We start from the raw sequence: 24165 nt of genomic DNA on the forward strand, positions 1-24165 counted from the left end.
ACTGCTTTCCATATTGATTTTAAAATGTTGGTTATAATGTATAGAGCACTAAGTGGCCTGAAAACTTAACAGAAGACTTTTGCTGATAGAGTTGGGTATATTTGAGAAGTTACTGTCCCCAGATGTTTGTTTTCACCATATCGGTTACCACAGCTGAGACCCTCAGCTGCACAGCTGGGCACCTTCAGTCTATTCCAGTGCAAATTCAGATTGATTAGTTTAGATCAATTCTTCAGTGCACTGAAATGGACAAAGACTTTATGTATTCTGCTATGATATGAAAGCTCTAGAAATATTTCTCTTAGGGGCAGTAGTCAACAACTGGGGATGGTAGATATTTCTAGCTCTAGCCACAGGAAGATGTCCGACTTACACCTTCAGGGTCCATCTGTCTGCCTTGGACATATTGCCATAGATCTAATAATCAGATGCACCCGAGCTGAAACCCTGGTGCTGTAATTAAAAAGGATCTTTCTGTGAGCTCCCTACAGCGATCACTGATCTTTGGCACCCTGGGTTATAAACTGATTAGCAAATTTATGTCAGCTACAAATTGGTGAGCTTCTGAAGAAAATATGATGCTCTATGTGTTTGGAAAGTAGACGACTTCAACCAAAAAGGAAACAAGTTTTGATGAAAGGTGATAAATTCAAATGGAAAATACCACTTCCTTGCCTCCAACAAGTTTCTGGAACTTTGCTCAAGCAAATTTGACAATTTGGGATGTTTATATCAGATACAAAGCCTATCTAAAACCTCAATAGTATCATGCTAAAAAACACATTACCTGCTTTTTTTTATGAGAATGATTAGCAAAAAACCTGAATGCAAAATATGACAAATTTTATATACACAGTAAATTGCTTAAGTGGCAATGTAATATGGCAATGAAAAAACAGTCACTTTGTCATGAAGGTTTATGGGTAATTGTCAATCCCATAACTTCCATGTTGGTGTAAACTTTACGTACTGATTTGATCCTCATCTGCTAACTGTATCTCATGGTAAAATACCCAGATAAGGAGGAGATTTATGACTTTAGCAGAACATATAATAAAAAGTAGTGGATGAAGTTAGATAACTTCATACAAGAAACACAACCTATATTTTTATTAGTTAGGCAGTTAACCATTGAAATTTTCCTATGGTTATAATGAATTTTGCCTTATTTAAAACAATTAATTTCAGGCTTAACATCTTGAAAGATACAGTAGCTCAAGTTGGTGAAGAAATCAGTATGAGACTGAAAGCTTGAGGACAAATATTTTCACTTCATTAACTATCCCTTTATGTCTCCATAATTATTCCTGATGGATGATACGACTATGTTTAAAAAATCTACTTATATTTTTAAATAGAAGAATTAACATAACTTTAAATAAAAATAACGTAAAAATAATAGCTAATATATATTTGGAAAATATTCCCAAATTGGGAAAAAATGATGTCGCTGTTTATTATTCCAGTCAAACTTCCCACTAAAATCAGTGAGTTCATGGATTTCCAATTTAAATTAACTCAGCTTTATTATGAATCAAGTCATTCGTTTAGGTCAAACTACTCTTCATGGCCTTCCATAGTCGCCATCATTGACAAAGCTGAGAGTACAGGTCTGTCAAGACAGAGCTGTTGAAATAGTCAGAACAGATTTATCCATTAGTTGGGGAATCCTTTCTGCCTGGCTGATGAGTGATAAATGCTGTATAATTTTTGCTTATTGATTTATCATAGGTATTGCTAAGGAGATTTTTAGTATGAGTAAGTAACTATTTTGATTTTTTTTTTTTAATTTCCCCATTAGAAACAAACACTTATTACAACATGTGATTTAAAATATGTGGCAAAAAAAAGCATGGAAACTTTGGACTTCATCCACCATTCTATGCTTTTATAGACTCATAGAGTAATTTACATTGAAAGGAACCTCATTTGGTCCAGCTTCTAAATTTAACATAACAATTTCATTGAAGTTCTAGGATTTCTAATATTATCCAAAGTATGTGTCACCCCAAAGAGATTTTTTTTTTCACAGGAACGGAGCCCTGAAAGTAAAACAAGTATTTCTCCTTTCCTTCAGACCAAGTCTACTATATCATATACATGGTGGTGGTTCATCACCTACTCTAACATTCAAAGGTTTTATTTTCTATTCTGTAAAATGGCAAGGAATGAAAGATGATCTACCTAGGTGACTAATTTTACAAGTAATTGATTCTATGGAACCTATTAATTGTAGATATAAATGTAATGCCAAAATATTTTACAGGCTTAAGCTATATTTGTATTTCAAATAGAAACAAGTAACATAGTGTGCTAGACTATCTGTTGTAGTACCTACATCATATAAACTAAATCAATTACAAATAATCACATCTATGTAATACCTAATGGCCTCCATTTTTTAAACAAAATCTTCATTAAGTTCTAAGGATCTCATTCAGTTCTTTTGGGAAAATTGGCAGTGGTGCTCCATAGTTATTAAATTTTATTTTGTTAGACTTAGACACTAGGAGTTAACTAATTTAGCAACTCATCAATTTCATCATTAAATTAATAATTTTCATTCGTAATGGACCTACTTTCTCTCTAATTTTATTTTCTTTACTATTTTATTCTGGCATGTTTTTAATCATTGTTCATCATCATACATGAACCCACTTTCATATTTTTCTTTCCTGAAGCCTGATTTTCCCCAAAATTCATTTGGGAATTAAGTGAAGTCTCTTCCTTCTTCAAGTCTTAACTGCCACTTGCCTGAACACTACCAGCTTGTCTGTGTTCAGACACTCAGCTAGTTTCCTGGTTTGAACATGTCTGCTTTTCTGATTTTATATATAACCATCCAAATGAACATGCATACATCCCTGAGTTTTCTTTTATTTAAAAGAAGTTTTAAAATTATGTTCAATTAAAAATGTGTTCAGTAATATGGATTAGAAATATTATGGATATGGTTTTGCAGACATACATTCAGTAAATATTCTAAAAAGAATTATTAAATGCTGATTATTTCTGTTTGTGGGGCTTTTAGTTTGTTTTACCTGCTTTTTCTTCTTTTTCACATTCTTTAAAGATACCATTTGCTACTGTTTGTATGTTATTCCTTCTAATTAGGTTGACATTTTATCTTTCCTCTATACTGCTTTTTTTACTTGTTACTCTGAACAATTAAAAAAGCATAACACAGGTAGATATTAGAATTAAAATAGAGTGTTACATTTAAGAAAGGCTGATGAAGCATTTGTAAGATACTAGTACCTGTGTTCTTACATGGTCTTTCTTTGGTTTCATTTGTACTCTAGGTGGTTGTGAATGCCCTCTTAGGAGCAATTCCATCCATTATGAATGTGCTTCTTGTTTGCCTTATATTCTGGCTGATCTTCAGTATCATGGGAGTAAATCTATTTGCTGGCAAATTTTACTACTGTGTTAACACTACAACTGATGAGAGATTTGATATCAGCCAAATCAACAACTACAGTCAATGTGAGGAGCTCATAAAAAACAATGAAACTGCCCGATGGAAGAATGTGAAGGTTAACTTTGATAATGTAGGCCTTGGTTACCTTTCTCTGCTTCAAGTGGTAAGTCACCACTCCTTAATTTCTATTCTTCTTTCTATAGCTCTATTTTTCACTTGTAACAGTAAAAAGTAATTTTTTGTTGGTTCTTTAATTTAGAAATCTTGTTTCTCACTTCTTGGTTTGGGTTTTATAAATTGTATAAATTTTATTTATTAATTTATTTATTAAAATCTATTAAATTTATTTATTAAAATTTAAAAATTTACTTCTTTGTTTGGAATTATAAAGTGTGGGATAAATCCATATCTGCACAGAAATAATACAAAGCATAGAGGCTATGCTGACTATGAGGAAAAAAAATATAATTTAAACCTAATTCACCTTAGCTGCACTGAATCTATATCAAGTACACCTACTTTGCTCATATACTGAAAATAACTTTTATATGAGGTATTACTCATAATTGATAAAAGCTCTTAATAGTTGCTGTGTCCCCTACAGTCAGGTATTACAATTCACTTGCAATTCTCGTATATGAATAAAACATACAATAGAAGGCGATAGTCACGTATTAACATTGCACTGTGCTGGTGTTTATGATGAGCCCTAAAGACACTTAGTCTTCAGCTCTTAAACAGTGTTTCTGACAAGCCATTTTCCAGGAAAAGCATGATGTAAACACCAGTGTTTTGTTTATAGGCTACATTTAAAGGATGGATGGATATCATGTATGCAGCTGTGGATTCTCGTAATGTAAGTATAATCCCATGACTCCGTTTGTTTTGACTGTATGAGCTCCAAGATTTAAGAATGTAATTTTAACAACTTTCAGGAATAACAGTAAAAATGAGAGAACAAGGAGTTGTTATAGTTTTGTGGTTAAAGAAAATGGAAACCATAGGAAAAATACAAGAGACAAAGAGAGCAGAGGAGCAGACCTAAAGGATTCCATGTTCTCTATGGTGCAGTTGGACCAAAATTCCTCAATTCCACAGCAGACTTAACTATCACTCTGAAATGCCTGTTCCTCCTCTCATTATGTGCGTTGAGGCATTATTTACATTTGGAAACAGGCACCAGTACACAGCTTAGAGATGATTTTTTGTAACACTGAACTTTTTTTAAAGTTGAGACTTCCACTGTGCTCTGCAAGCCACCTGACTCCTTTCTTCACAGCACAGTTCCTATTCTTAACTTGGCCTGTACATTTTCTTACCCTTTTGCTTTCCACTTGCTCCCTTGGTGCAAGCTGTCCTCTAGTTCTAAGTAGACAACTGAAAAAAATACACTGGTAAAGCTCCAGCTTTTTTGGTAAGCTACACTCACAGCGGGAGGCCTGCTGTAGTGTAGCACATGTGCATAGCTGTCCCAAGAAAATATGCTTACTCTAAACATGGCTTGGATGCCTCTTCCATAATCAAGAGCAGTTGGCTTGGATGCCTCTCCCATAATCCAGAGCAGTTTCCTAAGTGCTTTTAGCAGTGAAAGCTCCACAAGCCCACACCAGGAACCTCCCACAAGATATACAGAAAAGTTTGCAGCTCTATGAGTTGGTGTTTCTGGTTGTCTATAGACTCAGACAGATGATACTATACTAGTTTAAACAAATTGTGACTTCACTATTTACGCTCATACAGGCCAGTTACATTTGTTAAAAATGAAATATCAAGTTTGATAGCAAAGTTCTTTTTGAAGAATATAACTTTATAGATTGAAGGTCAGTGGGATGGATATGTGAGAACTTGACCATAAGAAGCAAAGATTAGAATGACAGAGCCCTAAATTCTATCCAGCAGATATTTGATTCTGTGCAAACAGTTAAACTAAGGCTTAGTTTCTATGCCTTTTTTGCAGGTTTTGGATCAGCCTAAGTATGAAGATAACCTGTACATGTATCTTTACTTTGTCATCTTTATCATCTTTGGATCATTCTTTACCTTGAACCTTTTCATTGGTGTCATCATAGACAATTTCAACCAGCAGAAAAAGAAGATAAGTACTTCATCATTATTCTAAAAAGAAAGCTAAAAAATGCTTATTTTTGGTCTACACACAATAACTTTATTAATAAGATTCTATTTTTTTCATTTTATGATGAACTAATACGTGCTGTGCATATTAAATATGTTAAATTATTAAAGTTTACAATTTGGCTTGATGAGGGTTTGATGGACAAGTGACGACATATGTCTGTCCATGGTTAGTGAAATACCCAATGTCATATCTGTAAAGATGTGGATTGGGGAATGGAGTCTACAATAGACTCATAAAGAGGCTAACCGTTGAAGCTAGACTAGTCTTAGCTAGACTGCCTTCATGTCTCAGAGCTCAGCAGTGTGGATTTCTGAATTCTAATAATAAACATTGTATTATCTTTATTTGTACTCTCTTTAATCTTCGTATTTTGTCAACACCGCCTCAAAAGGTATCAGTGTTTCAGCTGCAGAACTTAACTAAAGTATCTGGCTGCGCAAAGTGTTACTGGAGTGGTGGAAGTGCTGTTGGATCCATGTGCTGAAATGGGTTGAGATGAAGAGAAATTGGCTTTTTTTTCTTACTTGTTCCACATAGTAGTTCCAGGATCTCCTATTTCAAGTCCTGCCCCAGTGGAGAGAGAAGAAAAGGTTGTGAAATATGACCATGTGGATACCTTCTAATTCTCCTTTGGTATCATAGATGTCAGTTCTGAAATGTTGCTAAAAGTTACTCTAGAGGAAAAATAAGAGAAGGGGATTGGAATATTTTATTAGGGTGTGCCTGTGTAATAACTGATGGAATTTAGTAGAACAGAGAAAAAGCACCTCTCCTTCCTCTGCACCTCCCCTCTCCCCAAGGAAAAGCAGAGGTCTACCAAAACCAGTGCAAGTTCAAGAGCCTCTCAAACAAACACCCTAAACATTAAGAGTGGGATATATGAAGCAATTCTTCCATTACCAAAGTACTTGATAAAATAATAATCTTGATAAAAGGGGATTTTTATGTGTATTCTAACTTTTCCCCCAGATAAGAATGTGAACAAGAGTGATTATTACTATTCAGTATCTTTGTTTATAAGTAATCGAGACATGTGATTTTAACTAGTTTTTGTCTCTTTGGTTTACTTTGGAGGTCAAGACATTTTTATGACAGAAGAACAGAAGAAATACTACAATGCAATGAAAAAACTGGGTTCAAAGAAACCACAAAAGCCTATACCTCGACCAGCAGTAAGAATAAAAATATTTTCTATTATTTTTACTTTTATTTTAAAATGGGATTGTTTCAATTATGCCTTAGGCTGAACTAAGTTGTAAGCTAAAAACCAAGTGATATAAGAAAAGCCTTATCCATTTGAAATCCAAATATTTTCTCTTTTGTTGTCTGAGTATGGAGGACTCTTCCCTTTCCTTTTTCCCCCCTCATTTTCTCTTTGCTGATGGCAATGACATTTTATGTGGCATTTTTTCAAAACACAGGTTTGAATAGAACAATTAAATGGGGCGGTGTATTTGTCAAAATATGTGAAAGCCTTAGGCCACAGACTTTTTCAGTCATTGAGGAAAACTCTGAAGCTTCTCTATGGGGACAAGTTACCATATCATTGCCTGAAAAAAAGTCCTTTTGCCCCTCACATTCCTGTTGTACAACCTATACAATGGTTTGCTTTCCTGAGCAAAGCTACCCTAGCACTACAGAGCAGGGTTTGGCTGAGGCAGAGAGTGATTCCAGCTCTGCAGTTCTACTTTGGATTGTGGAACCTGCTCAGTGCCCAGTCCAGCCATAGCTGAAAAATGGAAGATACTGTTTTAAAGGTTATTTTGGTGGCATGAAGAGCACTGAACTCAGGGCTTGAAAACTTTGTAAGTTTTCTGGCAAATGAAGTGCTATTAACTCTCAGCCTGATTACACCCCACCCCCACTTATTTTTTTTCCAAATTTTGCCAAGCTAAGCATTCAGTTAGTAGTTCTGCGTCACAAAAGGTTACAGTGAACTGGTTCAGGGCAGCAAAGTCTCCTTTGCAACTTCAGAAAAATGCACTATGCATGTTTTGAAATCTCCCTTTAATGCTTATGAACACGATAGTTGCATTTCTATTTAATTTGTGTTCACATGTACAAACTGGAAAATTCATACAGCTGGAGGACTTCATGGAAGACATGAAATATCCTGCATAATAGATTTAAATAATCTGCAGAAATGTAAAAAAAGAAATTTTACCCAATGCATATCATAATGAATCTTATTTTCCCCCCCCAGAACAAATTCCAAGGCATGGTCTTTGATTTTGTAACAAAACAAGCATTTGATATCAGTATCATGATACTTATCTGCCTTAACATGGTCACAATGATGGTAGAAACAGATGACCAGAGTGAAGACATGGAAAACATTTTGTATTGGATTAACCTCGTGTTTATTGTACTTTTCACTGGAGAATGTGTCCTGAAATTGATTTCACTTCGCCATTACTACTTCACTATAGGCTGGAATATTTTTGATTTTGTGGTTGTCATCCTCTCCATAGTAGGTAAGAACTCATTTTTATGAAATAGCTAATTCTGTGGAAACTGAAACATTTTTGGCATGTAAAGTCTAATTATATTTTGATTCAAAGTTGTCACTAGAAAGTCTTACCACAATTTTTCTTTCTTCTGATTTCATATTATCCATAAAATAACTGAACGGTATGGTAAGAATTTTTTTAGCAATAGGTTTCATACACTCTCAGTTTTCTATTAGTTGAAATTAGATGTTTATTCTGAATTCAGTAGAAATTCCTCAGCATAGAAACAAACCCATACATGAAAGGCAATTTTGATATAAACTAGCAGTGGCAGTTGCAGGAAGAGAGTCCAGCAATCCAAAATCCAAGAGCAAAATCGGCATGGGACTGTTGTTAGGCTAGCTTGCAAGCACCCCAGACAGCACGGTAAAACCCTAAGCTTACTTCAGAGTTTTGTTTGATCCTGAAAGGTTTTAGCCTGAGCTAGACTGAGCAACCAGAGAAGCAGAGCTGAAGTAGATGTAGCAATAAATATATAGTTCCGCTAATCTTTGCTTTATCTAGAGCAGACAACCTGAAAGAACTTGAGTAAAAATTCTTTCATTTTAACTTCTCAGAACTCCTTAATATGCAAATTGGTTTTGACATTTTTGTATGGAAACACAATATATGTATTTTTCTGCTTTGAGGCACATAATAAAATGCTCAATTCTTCTAGTCTTCCATGAGTTCTAAGAAGCCTTTTTGTTATCAGTTTGTTTATGTTTGGAATTCCTGTGTCATTAATACTAAACTGTGGTCGTGTTATTTCATGTGTGATTAAGAAGTTGCAGTTCTTGTCAAACATATGTATTTTCTTTGACTACCGCAACTTGGTTACACGGAATTTTAATACTACTATAGATATGATCTCTCTGCAGATTAACTGAGATTAGTTTTGTTACAGTTTTCCTCTCGTCTCAGCATTTGCTAGTCTACATACACTAATTATCAGTTTGTCCTAAAAAAGATTGTGTTATTAGTGTGCCTGTTTGCATACATAGTCATACAATTAGTACCTACAAATATCATTGGTGCAGTTTTTCATTATCCTGCAAATTACTTCAGAATTTCTATTGGGATTTATGGGTTTCCAAAGCATACCAAACTGTAAAGATTTTGTAAAAACAACTGAATGGCTAATTTCTAAAATCTGTTCAAATACCCTGTTCTTCTTCAAGTTCTACAATGTTTGTAGCATAAATCTTTAGCAATGTTTTTTAAATGTGATAATATTCTTTACTAATTTAACTTGTTTTTCAACAGGTATGTTCTTAGCTGAGATGATTGAGAAATATTTTGTGTCCCCCACACTATTCAGAGTCATCCGACTTGCCAGAATCGGTCGAATCCTGCGTCTCATTAAAGGCGCTAAAGGAATCCGCACTCTGCTTTTTGCTCTGATGATGTCTCTTCCTGCTCTGTTCAACATTGGGCTGCTGCTCTTCCTGGTCATGTTTATCTATGCGATATTTGGCATGTCCAACTTTGCCTATGTTAAGAGGGAAGTTGGGATTGATGACATGTTCAACTTTGAAACGTTTGGCAACAGCATGATCTGCCTGTTTCAGATTACCACATCTGCTGGCTGGGATGGTTTGCTAGCCCCAATTCTTAACAGTGGGGAGCCAGACTGTGACCCCCATAAAGACCATCCGGGGAGCTCTGTGAAAGGAGACTGTGGCAACCCTTCCGTTGGGATTTTCTTCTTTGTCAGCTACATTATCATATCGTTTCTGGTGGTGGTGAACATGTACATTGCTGTGATTTTGGAGAATTTCAGTGTTGCTACTGAAGAAAGTGCTGAACCCTTGAGCGAGGATGACTTTGAGATGTTCTATGAAGTCTGGGAGAAGTTTGATCCTGATGCAACACAATTCATAGAGTTCAGTAAGTTGTCAGATTTTGCAGCTTCCTTAGATCCTCCTCTTCTTATAGCAAAACCAAACAAAGTCCAGCTTATTGCAATGGATCTACCCATGGTAAGCGGTGACAGAATTCACTGCCTTGACATCTTGTTTGCTTTCACAAAGCGTGTTTTGGGGGAAAGTGGGGAGATGGACGCCCTCAGAATACAGATGGAAGATCGGTTTATGGCAGCCAATCCTTCTAAAGTCTCCTATGAACCAATTACAACCACATTAAAACGAAAACAGGAGGAGGTATCTGCTGTCATTATTCAGCGGGCTTTCAGACGTCATCTTTTAAGGCAGAAAGTCAAAAAAGTTTCATGTATATTTAATCAGGATAAAGGTAAAGATGAGGATGATCTGCCCATGAAAGAAGATATGATTATGGATAAACTAAATGAGAACTCCACTCCAGAAAAAACAGATATGACCCCATCCACAACCTCCCCACCATCCTATGATAGTGTAACAAAGCCAGAGAAGGATAAATATGAAAAAGACAAATCAGAAAAAGAAGATAAAGGTAAAGACAGCAGGGAAAGTAAAAAGTAACACAGAATTATGTTTGTGATAAACTGTTTACAGCCTGAGAAAGTATGTATTTGAGTCAACAGGACTCCTGTAGGAGGTACATGCCAAACTGACAGTTTTTACATATATAAATATATATATAGTTATATATATATAAAAGGTCAGTGCCTATAACAAGACAGTGACCCCTCGTCATCAAACTGCAACTCTGTAAATCAGGGTAACATCTTGACAAGAGGTTGTTGTTTTTATTACCAGCTGACACTGCTGAAGAGAAGATAAAATGGCCGATCAGACTGTAGGGACCAGTTAAAAAAAAAGGTGCGAACCTATGAATTTCTGTGTTTGACATGAAACACGCAGTACAAAAATTGTATCCACTGTTTGCATTTCAACAGCCACATTTGCCATATTTCTACAAAAATCAGTGTTGGTGAACTTATCATTTTTTAATTCACAGGTTGTTTACTATTATATGTGACTATTTTTGTAAATGGGTTTTATGTTGGGGAAGGGGTATGAGAACCAGGTGTTCTACTCTCGGATTCTCTATAATGTACAGACAGAAGTGATTTGCATGAAGGCATGCTGCACTTGTAGTTCATGCATGGGAAAACATGACGTCGCACAAAGCAGCAGAGTCTGACTACTTCCATGTTTCAGGGTGGCTCTATATTTTGAGGTGCTTAATAACAGTATCCATCTAGTATCTCATCCAGACAAATCTTAATGTGCCTGTAAAGTCCCATAGAGTCTACAATAATAGAACAGATGTTTTATTTTTTCATACGTCCTCTAACTGTAGTTGAACGAACTCTACATAAAAGATTTACCGAGGGACATAGAGTCCATTTTTAAGTATTCTTCTGTAGAAAACAGCTTACCTGAACTTAGGAAATTGAATTTACCAAAAAAACATAAAACTTAAAGATTATAAAGTTGTTCTGCTTCACCCTGCAGTATCGTTTAGCCATCTCCTGCTCTCAGCAAGGTTGACATTGTATGTGTTGATTAAAAAAGTACCGTCTATGTAAATAGTTATTTTATTCCGTGGTGCATGTTTGAGCAAACAAATAATGACCCGTGCACAACATTTATTGCATCAAATATGTACCACAGTAAGTGTAGTTTGCAAGCTTTCAACAGCTAATATGAAGTATTCTGTACCATTATAGATAGTTTGGAAGCTATCACTGATGCATGTTTATCTTGCCTTTGCTGCTGTAATTTTACTCCTTCCACTGTTAAAAGTCTAATATGGGAAGCCATATCTCAGTGGTTAAGTGAAACAAATTGTTCAATCGGTCATCATTTTTTCATGACATCAAGCAATAGTTTGCAGCTATTTAAGAGCTTCTTGCTTTGCATTCTAAAATTTTAAGTGACTACTGTACGGTGTATAGCCAGACTGTACAGGGTATGTTGCAATCTGCTCAATCTGTTGAAAAATACATGGATAGAATTTTCTAAGAAAATATAAATATTGTAAAAAATACCATTTTATTTTATTTTTCAGCGTTTTGTACATAAAATAAGAAATGAGAATTATCTTCAGGTTGATGTCACTGTCACTTTTGTTACTTTCTATCCATAGCACTTTTTAATTCAAGAACTTCACAAAATAAGAAACAAAGGAAAGAATGGGGTAGCTTTAGGTTTCTGCTTTTTTATTAGTACTGTATTTTTGCACACATTTTAACGTGAAATAAGTTTCAAACTGAGTCCAAAATGCACTTGCTTCCAAATAGATATAACTTGTAATTGAAATGTGGTGGGGAAGACTTGTTTAAAATTCTAGCACTGCCTGCATCAGAAGTTTCAAGGTAGTCTTTTTATTCATGGAATCTTTACCAGTGTTTGTTTACATAGACTATTCTTATTCTTGTTGATTCATGCTGCACTACAACTGTTCTAAATATAGTATGGGATCCACAATGGTTTTTTTTCCACAGGAATTAAATAGCAAACTTGTATAATTGATCACATCAGGACATTTTGTGTTTCTTACACAAACAAAAATTCGATGTTGACTCCTCCTTTTACAAAAATATTGACTTGTGTGTCGGTGAACTGCATGCAGGAAAATGCTATTACCATAAAGAACAGTAAACCACATTACAGTTGAGCCAAAAGAATAAAGACTTCATTTTTTATTGTACTTAATTGTTCTGTCTTTGTTTTCATCACTAAAAACTGCTGGCTATCAAGAGGTGCTATGAAAATAAAATGTGAATATATAAAATGTTAGAAATAATGAGTAGTGATCAAAACACGTTATAGTAATAGATTTGCAAAAAGTAAAAAATTGAAGCCGTATGCTTTCATAAAGTTCTTTAATATGATTTGCACATATGCTCTTCAGGTTATTAATCCTGTTTAAAACTATTCTATAGTAGGATAATGTTTATATACACATGATGCTTAAACCCCTCATATCAGGTATTGTGAGACAACTAGAAAAACAGATGTTAAAGAAACTATCTAGCTATCAAGACTGCAAAGCAGTATGTATAATTTCAATGATATTTTACATTTGAAGTGAAGAATTATCTTTGTGTTATAAGAAAAAAATTTGTTTGCTACAGAGTTTGTAAAATGCTTATAATTTATTATTTTGCTTTAAGATGAGGGGTAGCAGTCGGCAGAAACTTTGCGGGAAGTTTTGGTAAAGCATCAAATTTATAGGGCTCTTTTAAATCTTAGGGTGCTGAAATCAATTATAAGGTGAAAAATACTATAATTTTAAACTTTTATGGTGAATTTACGGACAGTACTTTTCACTGTCAGGGAGCTGGCATACACATTGAGTGATGCGTACATGCCCATGGAAGGGCTGGTACCAGAATGCAGAAGGCAGGTGTAGAACAGGCATTGCAAGAGTAGAATTGAGAAGAATTTTGAATTTGGGGGGAAATATAAGTATTCATTGTGTCAGTCTTGTCATGCAAATTATCTAATCTGTCTCTGCTTTACAGAATCCCTCATGAGATGCTTGGAAGTATGTTGGAAAAATGCCTGGTATCAAAGTATTTCTTTTTCCCCTAGCAGGGCTTCCTATACTTTGAGACACAAAGCAGTTTCCTGAAAAACTGAAGGACAAGAAACTGTTGTTAGGCTTTCTTTTGACTATGACATGTGACTTATCTTTTCAATGCATTAAAATGAGATTTCATTTACATTGTTGCAAAGTCATCTGTGATCTTGTAAAACATGCTAAAATTGGTTCTAAATAAAATAGCATTTGTAACACTGAAAGCAGTAGAGCCAAATTCATAGGTAGCAATCACATTTGAGTGCTGTTTCTAAAAAGACACTTTATCATTTTGTAAAGTAATGCCTTGAAGGTAGGATACACTGAACAAATTGAAAGCTAAGGAAAACATGCACAAATGCTAATAATCATAGATCTGCAGACTCCTATCTCTGTAGAATACCAGGAATACTAGACATATCCAATCATGTATGCAATGTCCTAGCTATGGGTATGGACCCCGGACCTGGAGAAACATTTCCAAATGGAGCAGTAGGATGGTGCCCTTCATCTCTTCTTGCAAGTTGTCAACTACTAATGGTTACTTGAGATTGCTTACTCCAAAAATGAGTATTGCTATGCTAATGTAGCAAGCTCTTCGGCCACAGTGTTGCAATTAGATATTTTACCTCTGCCTATGAAAAAACAGTTGTCAGCATAGAGTCTAAAATATGAAGAGATGAGAGAATCTGAAATTCTGTCATTTACAGACCAAAGTTATGGCTGGCTGGTTGGTTTTGTGGGGGGAAACATACTGAAGAAGATGTAGATAAATATATTAGTATGAATTAGACCATTCAGAAAATAATCAGTATGCTTCTTGCATGGATTTATACTTAACAGAAGGCTAGTACAATTTAAAAAGTAATTAAATTCCTCCGAACTGATAAGCAGGTATGTCTTTGCTTGGGTTCTTCCGCCTCCCCCCCCCTTTTTTTTAACATATCTGCAGATTTACTAAAAACACCTGCTAACACATTGAAAACCACTTATGCACAGGTGTTTTCGCCACAGCAATCTCCTGCACTTTTACCCACCCGGTTACAAAAGGAGCTCTACCCAGCGCCCGTTGTGAGAAGTGAGGGTTCGGGCAGTCCTCTCAGCTTGTCCCTTGCCGCTGCCCACCGCGGCGCAGTGAGCACCCCGTGAGGCTGGGCCCCCCGAGCCAGGGAAGGGGTCCCTGGCGAGGCTAGCGGCACCGACAGGGTGGTGGCGGCGGCTCTGCGCTTCCTCGCGGCCTGCCGGGACGCAGCTCCCGCGGCCGAGCGCGGTGCAGCAGCCCTCGGCACAGCGCCGCTCCCCGGCCGCCCTGCGCCTCGGCCAGCACCGCCCCATCCTCCGCTCAGACGGCGAGCGCGGCGCAGCATGGAGCGACGGGCGGGGGTCGTTTCCCGGGCGGTCAGGTAAGCGAGCGCAGGCTCCGAACCCGGCGGCCATCGAGTGCCTCGAGACCCGCCCGCGTCTGCAGCCGCCGGGGACAGGCGCGGGGGCCGCGGGGAGGGCGCGGCGGGCCGAGGCTGCTGAACTCCTGGGGGAGGCAGCGGGCCCTCGGCGGCGCCCCCGGCCCAGCGGCTGGCGCGGGAAGGCGGCGCCCCCGGCCCAGCGGCTGGCGCGGACGGCGCGGGAAGGCGGCGGCCTTGAGGCACCGCGCGGCGGCCCCCAGCCCCGGAGCCCGGGAGGCGCCGCTCGCCGGACCCTCCGCTGGCGATGGAGGGCAGGGGGCCAAGCGCTCCCGCTACTTACCGTAGTCGTAGCTGCCAACGCAGGACCCATTAACCTGGGCGGTGGCAGGATTAGTTGAAATACCAGTTTTTCAGGTAAGGACCCGTAATCGCGTTGGGTGTTTGTAATCGCGGAGGAGGGTGTGGAGCAAAGGTACACCCACTGTTAGCTCGGGAGCTGGGCGTTTGTTAGTGAGGAGGAGAACAAACCCCACTAGTACACAGGTTTGTAAGAGGTCCAGAGAGTAGTTGTCGGCAAATCAAAGGTTTACTGGATCCCCGCCTATAGAACTGCCCTTCCTGTTGTTTCTGATACCTGAGGCGTATGGGGGGAGAGGCGAGGTGGCCTGCGGGCACCCCTTCAGGGTTCGCTGGGTTTTAGCCATCCCCAGGCCCTGCACGTGCCCCTGCACCTTCGCTTCCAGCTGCGCGCAGCAACCCAGAGCCCCTTGGTGTGGAAGCGGGTCTGCTGGGCTGGCCGGACCGGGGACTGGGCGTGTTGGGGACTGCGGAGACCGGGCGTCCAAGGCTGCCTGCCTCGCCGCACTGGTGGCGGCAGAGCGCTGTGAGGCGGCTGCCGGTAGCCGGTGTAGCTACGGGCGTCCGCTGGGAGAGCGGAATAAATGGGAAACGTTTCATGGGGTTTCTGTGGTTCTGCATAAATCCTGTGCTGCTGCAAGACTGTGCTAGTCCTGTGTGAGAATCCATGTTCTGAATCTGCTTAGCGCAGCAAACTCTAGAACAACGGAACACCAGCTCACTCTTTACCTCAAACACCTTTTTGTCTAAGTAGGCAGGAAAGACAAACCGTCGGGCAGGGGCAGTGGCTGGCACAGACTAGTAGAGCGAAAGAACAAACAGGTTGCTTCAGGATTAAAGACATGCTCCGTTTCCCATGTTCTTTCACTCACAGTTCTGAATTGTACCCACCTGACTTTGCAGTGCTGTGTGAAGATGTGTTACTGGGGGAAGATTTGTTAACTAAAGTCCACTGCAAATGATTTCACATCTACATTTGTTGCCTCCATTTCATCAGTGTCCAAACTGGAGAATGGATTTTTTTTTTTTACATAGTATGTATGGAAAAAATAAAGTTCTAAAAAGTTTGTAAATTTTAATATCTTTACCCTGGGAAGTGGTAAAGTAAATAAAGCCACAAGAGCAAAGATGCTAAAGTGGCATACCCCAGGGTGTCTCCAGGATGACTTATGTTCTATTTAGTCTTTGCAGAGGAAAGCAAGCTATAGTAATTGTCGTCTCCAAAATTACCACTTTTAAAAACTGATTATAAGGAAAGGTCTGTATGTCTGTTGTGTTTGTTGTATGAAGCATAATTCCGGATAGCCCAGCAACATACCTCACTAGTTGAGGACTAGTCACTAAAAATCTCATCTATTATTTGTTTAAGATAGAGAATGCAATAGAGAGCAGGAAAACTAGAGAACTCCGAGATTGTTTCTATTTATCTGTGTTTGTGACTAAGCATCCTTTACTTTAAAATGTTCTTGGATATCCCAGCTCTTCGGATATATCTAGCTTTTATAATGAAATAAAGAGAACTTTCTGCAGCATGTGGTGTAAGTTTGGTTGAACCTAGAGAAATCTCTATGTAGTTTGAATTAAGTAGTCTTAGTTCTGTGGAATATAAAGCACTGGAATGTAGGCTGGCTTCTGCACTCTGTGGGGACCTTGGTTAGAATAGACAGAAGTGTTTGCAGTGTGCAATGTTACCTGACTGTGAATTTATTGTTGTTACATGTCTTGTGCCTTACTGTTTAGATTTTGGCTTCTGTCAGGTCACTCTAATGGCAATTTAAAATTATTTCCTACCTTTGATTGCATAGCAACGGCTTGTGGGGAAACAAGCCATAAACAACTGCTGGAGGTTGTAATTGTGTTGTTACAACACACATTCACGATTGTAAATTGTTGCACTCTGGAAACAAGTGGCCTTGCGGAGAGGCTATAGACAGAACGCAGCCTTGGTTTGGTGTTTGTCATGCTGGTAGTACAGTAGTACAAGTGGCAGCTTGCTTTAACCACAGACAGATGTTAGAGCACTGATGTATTACATGGATCTGTTTGTTCCAGGTGGAGAGCGGGGTGAATGGGCCTGAACTGTGGTTTGGTTTCTTTTCTAAACAGCTAACTATAAATAGGGCAGTCTTCTACAGGTGGTTGAGGGTGACTAATTTAGAGAAACATTGAGTTGGAGGAAAAGGAGAGTTGGACGTCCCTGGCAGTGAAGATGTCTGCCTAACATTTGTATGAATCTGAGAAATGCAGACCATCCATACTACCGAAATAATGACTCATCAAATAGATGCGGTGTTAAGTGAAGAACTGATACATGCAGATAAAATGATCTAGAAGGTTAAATACTTTCTATGCATTTTTTACTGTTTAGAGTATACTTTTTTGTATTATATTAGTTACTTTCTTACTGTACAGTCCTTTTTTATCACAAGTCACCTCTGAGGAAATGGCACTTGTATTTTTGCTAATTCTAAAACCTTGTCAAATGGATAATGCCACACTATCATGAGTATACAATTTTATTTTTTGTAAAGTATTACACACTTAACTGTTTCAGTTTGTTGTAAATTGCTTGACTTCTTGAGCCCAACTTAAATACATTTGTGACTTTTTTTTTTTTTTTTTGCAAGCCGTAATGAAGGTGTGGGTATCACTCACTCCCCAACCACCATCATCCTATTTACTGTGTGGCTTTGACAGGTTAAAAAAAAAAAGCTTGTTGCATTTCCCAGGTGAGTAGTGCTTTCCATTACTCTGAGTATCTTCACTTATTTGATGATTTGTCCAAGCGCTTCACAAGACCTGTGCCGTTCTGTGCCAAGGTATGCAGGCTAGCTCAAAAAGGATAGTGGGCATGGCTAAATTGTAGGTAGCCCTGATCTGCGCTTCAGGGAGGGGGATGAAATGAAGAGTTAATCAAAACTAAGTGGTTTGAATGGTACTATGTTCTTTATAATGTGCTGTCTGATAAGCAGGTGGTGTTAGAACAGATAAAAAAGAATGTATTTCCTAATTAATGGTTCCGCAGACCCATCTGGAACTATGAACCAGTCTGCAGATAAGACTTGTACTTAGTTTCCAAGGTTTCTCTTTAAGGTAGTTTGTTGTAATCTGATACTCAAGTAGTTACAATGTTAAAAGAAAAATGTTAAAAAACACTCCTATTGAGACTGCTTTAAAGTGCAAAAGCAATTTTTGCAGATACTGTTCTGCAAAACTCGCGCCTCCTCCCCGGCTCTTCCGTTGTGTTACAAATCAGCATATGACCTAGTGGTCACATAATTTTAATAGCATTTCTGTGTGGTACTTCTCATGTGGTCTTCTCAAGACATTTTATATCATATGTATATTTGACAGGAAAATAAATCTAGCACCTGTGTAATATTATAACGGAGTGCTGAAAAGGGTATGTTTGATAGTATGAATGCCATGTTGTTATAATGATCCTTTGATCAGTGTGTTGGGTTTCTTTTCTTCACACTTCTGGGAACTGTTTGTGTTCAAGTGGGAGTTGCATGACTCTAAATTTGACACTGATTTTTCACTTTGTTTTGAAGTGCCAACGCCTTTCTCAAAAGGCATGATATTCTGTTTTTGTAATCAAATGTTACTTTTATTACCGGGTGAGAATGCAGATACAAAGGGCAAATTACATGTATAGCTAACTTTGAAATATTGCTTTAAGCAATTGCATTATAAATCTTGCTTTATACAGTCTGTCTTATTTTTTTGTGTGCTTCTCATCAAGTGCTTTAGTCTTTTTTTTTTTCACTATCTGTATCTTGTCCTATGTGTAGATGATCTGAGCAATGTAAATCATTAGTGTGTACTTTGCACACTTTATATCTGGAAAACACATATATGCAAGTTGGTATTCTTGTGTTGCATATAGTGCATCTTAAACACTAATTTGCTGACCTTACTTTGTATAAACAATATATATAATGTGAGCAATTTTTAGTGAAAACTTGCAAAATATTTGGGGAAGGAAAGTTTGGAAGTAAGATGTGAGGCATTTTGTTTTCAGGTTGAAAATACACAAGCATTTTTGATATTAAAACTTGGACTACTGGCAATTTCCCAGCAGACGTGTTTTTGTTATAGCCTTGCTATGTCATGACTGGCTTTCTCTGCAGTTCCCATGGAAACAAGGATTTTTGATCTGCAAAGCAGAATACTGTATATGGTTTGGGGGCATTTAAATTTTCTTTATTACAGAAGAAATTTCGATCCGTGAAAGCTGCTGAGGCATCCTGCTGTCCACCCCTCCAACCCCTCCCTGTATTAATCTGTGTTTGGTCTGTAAGATTACATGTAAATTTGAATTTCTATTTGACAAGAATACAGTTACGAGTTCTAATTTTTGACATAAGAGGTGGTGGAAAATTTGCAAAGGCTTACTGTAGTGGTAGCATGGAAAATGTGTCATCTTCCAGGTGGTGTCTTGATAAACAGGAGGCCATTCTATATGCATATAAATTTGTATGTGTATATGTGAACCTTCTATATGCGTATAAAAAGTAATGAGAGTTAAGTTGCTCAGGATGTGCATTGGCTTCTGCTAATGTTTACTTTAGCTTGGACTTGTTTCCAAGATGCATTCATAAAATATTTACTTTCTAAATGGATTTATACATTTTAACTAAAGAATCTCAAAATACTGTACCTGACTCACAAACTAAAATTTAACAGTGGCAACAAGCTTGTGTGTGTGTGTCTATCCCTCACCTTCTCAGATGAATATGTGGGTGGTATGGGATGTTTGGCATGTATCTTGAACCAAATATTTACAGGAGAAGCCTTGATAGGATAACTGTGCTTAGGGCATGGGTGATTTTCTTCTGAATTGGATAGGTTTTCTGTGGTGGTGGTGGTGGTCTTGAGCACTTGTTCCAAAAAAAAAAAAGCCAAATTAGATTTGTCAAGTTCCTTCCACCCTCCCCCCTGTTAGTTTCGTTTTCTTTTAACCTGGTAAAAAAGAAAATGGGAATTATATATTTACTGAAACAGCATAGGTAAACTAGACAATTACTGTTTATGTTGTAAAAGCTTCTGAATAGTACAACTAAGATATCTTCATCTGAAAGGCAACTTAGAGATGCATTAAAAACAAACGTGGAAAGTAAAGTCTGCCAGTGGCCTACTGGTCCTCATGTGCTTTGGGCTGGGAGATGTCTGTCTTCCCTTGCCACTGGTCCCACACGTGTGTAGGATTATTATGGAATCATGAAAATGAGAAAACACCACACTGATCTCTGCAACTGAAGCTACTAGTGCAAACATGCAGTTCTGCTGGAGGTGTACAGGAGTAGGGCAACTTTAGGTAATAACACAAGTGAAAAATCTTTTACAAACAGGTTTTTGGATTAAGTTATCTGTGTATGTCATAGCTGTGACAAAATAACTTACATATACATGAGAGAGAATTTGAGCTTCACACCCATACTCAGGCATGAATACCCTGGACACATTGAAGTATGCAACAGCATCAGTTTTTCTGAGTGAAGCTAGAAACTCTGAAATAACTAATTTTTATTAGGGAGATGGATTGAACACGGTAGATGCATGGAGCTTTAGACCTCTCTGTCATACTTCTCATGAAAAACATCTTTCAGATCAGTTCAGTGGTAATGTTGAAAAAAGCTTATAGCCTGCAGTAGTGTGTCATTCAGAAAGCTGTATGTGATTTTTAGGGGCATCCTTATGTTTGGGAGTTCAAGAAAGTTGGGGTATGAAAATTAGAATTTTGAACATGGGTCTGCAAAGATTTAAGTGCATTGCATCCCACTTCCTCCCCTGCCTCCTAACACAACCTTAGCCCATTTGTAAGAGCTTGAAGGTTTATTTTGATATTTGTTTTTCTGGCTTCACTTCTAATACTAGGCAGTGCAGTTTTTCACTGAATAATTTGTCCAGTGGTCCCTGAAAATTCAAGAGAGTCGCTAGCTTGGGCTTTACACTTGAGAAATGTGCGAAGTTTAGCAGCAGGGATCCTTTAAATGCAATTAAAGAATAAGAAGAGTTGGGAGTTGCAGTGTCAGATCCCTTCCATTGTATACGGCAGGGATGTGAGCCGGATGATTCTGCACGAAGCTGGATGAATAGGTCAAATGGCTAGCTTCTGCATCTCTGTTGCCATGCATTAGAAGGAGTGACAATGCAATGACATAACCACTGACCCCAGATTGTACTCAGCTATAAATCCTCTGGCTGCAGTCTCCACTGTTCCTCAGCATGTGCCGTACACATTTAAGGGCTTTTCAGATCATCTCCATCACCATCTGCTACACAATAAGAACAAAACAATTGTGCTGTGAGTGGAGCCAGCTGACTCCCCGAGTGGCAATGGAGGTTTGCAAAATACATATTGTCTCTAAGAACTTGCTTGTCTGGTTGGTCTCATTGACCTACTGTGCACCAGTCACTAGGCTGACATCATGGATGAAAAATAAAATGAAGTAGTGACTCATTTACAGGGACATACACATTTTTTGAGCAGATCAGATACTGCATCCTCTACGTGTGTTCTCATGCTTGTGTACAAGAAATACCGCACATCCTAATGTCTCTAATTACAAGACAAACATAGCCTATATGCGAAACATCTTGTTGGCATGAATATATGGGTAACATTTGTCCTGCATGGGCAATGAGAAGATAAGCAACAGGATTTCTTAACTGCAAGTATTCACTAGGTGTCAGTGCACGATCACACTGAACTGATGTTCTTGCTGTGTTCTTTGATTGTGGTACCTTCCTTATGAATAAGAATTTTCCTACTTTTATCTCCACAGTGTAGTGTGGATTAAATTTAAGAATAACTAATGCTTAAAAGTAATTAATGCAGTCTTGTTTTTAGGAGCAGTCTGATAAAAATGCTGATTTAAAAAGAAACAAGTTTTGTGCTTAATGAAGGTAATTTAAAGATTTAGAATAGCCCTTGTGTTGATCATTATTTAGCTTTCTTGTCCATAGCTGGTATACTACTGATCAAATACTGTAGGTGATACTGCTGCTGATCCTGGGTGTGACTAAATTTCCTATTAATATGAGGAAAATTACAGTTTTCATAGTGACACATTATCTGTAACATGAACACATTCACTTAATTATTAGCAAAATCAATGTTTTTTGTAAGGGATGTAAAAGATCAAGTCTGTAAATGTCAGTCAAAGTGGAGGAAAACCCCATGAATATAGCTAAAATTGCCTCGTTTTCTGTAAGAAAATCTTGTTCTCTTGCCATATCCTGTCACTAGAATGAAATATCATGTTTATTAGAATATCTTGTATTACTTGCATCTCAATATTAGATTTAAAAAAAAAAATACTTTAAGCAGATTTAAGGTCATAATATTTAGCCTAGTTTTAGTGATAGATGCCTAGGGAATGTATCTTTTCAATCTGTATAGAGTGATTAGCATTTGTCCAGAGTTTTAAATTGTTGGAAATTTTTTTTCTATCTTGTTTGTGAAAGATTTGGCAAGTACTGTACATTAGTAGGTTAAAATAGCAGAAATAGTCATTCACTTGATAAACGCAAATATTTGAAATGTTTTCCTATATTTTCCAGTTCGTACTGAACTTTTCCTATTCTATTTTAATCCATAGCACTTAGTTACTGGTAAAAACATTTACATTTTACCCTTTTATATCTAATCTATTTACAAGTGAGGCCTTTTTTAGCACTATTCCCTGGTACTCTAAGGGAAGTGTTATTACTTGTGATAATAGATAAGTTAGTTTAGTTATGAATACACATTTTTTTTAACTGATGTTTAGCACTATATTGCTACATATTCAGTATGTAGCACAAATACCGATTGTTCGATGGCTGACCTTCAGTATTTTCCCTATTGTTGTAGCTGTGCAAGAGGACCATCTTTGGTGCTGTCTTTGTTTATTCATACCACTTAACTGTCAGATAGTGTCTATCTGATCATCAGACAAAGGCATATTTCTTCCATCCCGGTGTCCCTCCACTGACATCACGCAATGACATTTAAGCACTGCATCTCTCCTGGGACACAGCTACCTGCCTGGCTAGATTTTGAGACAAATTCTGGTCAACCTTGTATAACAAGGTTCATACAGGATACGGTAGGAAGACTGCAGAGATTAAGATGACCATTGTCTAACATACACCTCTCCCTTACACAGGCATACTGAATATAAACATGTACAACGAGCTCTAAATATGAAAGAGTTTGAGTGACTTCTCATTGCATATGACTCTCTGACTTTGTGCCTCTGAACACTGAAAGAAAGCCTGTTCTCCAGCTTCATTTGCTCATTAACTTCACCAGAATTATTATCTAATCATAATGATGCTGATTCTGTCACTGTCTTAAAAATTGTTCCTAACTAAGGCTTAACAATTTAGGTATAAGAAATGCTGATTTTTGTTGTTAATGATAACTTTGTGATTCTTCCACAACTTGTCTTCAGAAGTTGATTTGTCTGAAAAGAGAGATCTCTGCCTAGAGACAAATTTTTTATCTTCCCTTGTTTGACACATATTGGGAAATTTGTTTAAAATAATTGCTGGTATTTGCTTTCTACTGTCCTGCTTTTCATTGCCAGTTGTGACGTTCTGTTGGTATGGTTCCTTTGAAGTTCATGATTCTGCTAAGGATTTTCTTGTAGGCCTACTGCTGCACTGAAGGTGATTAAAAAGGCATTTGCAACTCAGGAAATAGGTTTGATGGTTCTCTGCAGCTGCAACTTTTAAAATAATCCATACTGTGTTTTTAGTATAGAAAATAGAGCTTGTGTCTGTGCAAAATACGCAAAGAGAAATTTAGTCATCCTGCATTTTACTGGGGTTTGTATCTTGCTGGAATGGATGTACTAGCATGGTAGGATGTCTGAATTTCTGAGCTGCTTTAGA

General features: G+C 37.7%; 1 protein-coding gene across 9 annotated transcripts in view; it reads left to right on the forward strand.

The window, feature by feature from the left end:
• The window catches only part of LOC309406178 (sodium channel protein type 2 subunit alpha), a gene marked incomplete at both ends in the record, with an annotated part of 53881 nt that extends 43372 nt beyond the window's left edge, over positions 1 to 10509 (forward strand). For all 9 annotated transcript variants that reach the window (XM_082001244.1, XM_082001236.1, XM_082001237.1 and 6 more), the window contains 6 exons: positions 3303 to 3584; positions 4224 to 4277; positions 5379 to 5520; positions 6606 to 6730; positions 7762 to 8032; positions 9314 to 10509. In XM_082001244.1, coding sequence (XP_081857370.1) covers positions 3303 to 3584; positions 4224 to 4277; positions 5379 to 5520; positions 6606 to 6730; positions 7762 to 8032; positions 9314 to 10509 — 2070 coding nt within the window. The remainder of the gene's footprint in view (positions 1 to 3302; positions 3585 to 4223; positions 4278 to 5378; positions 5521 to 6605; positions 6731 to 7761; positions 8033 to 9313) is intronic.
• Between the last annotated feature and the right edge of the window lie 13656 nt (positions 10510 to 24165).

Source organism: Phaethon aethereus (genome assembly GCF_964289735.1).
Source record: "Phaethon aethereus genome assembly, chromosome: 6".
Classification (NCBI taxonomy): domain Eukaryota; kingdom Metazoa; phylum Chordata; class Aves; order Phaethontiformes; family Phaethontidae; genus Phaethon; species Phaethon aethereus.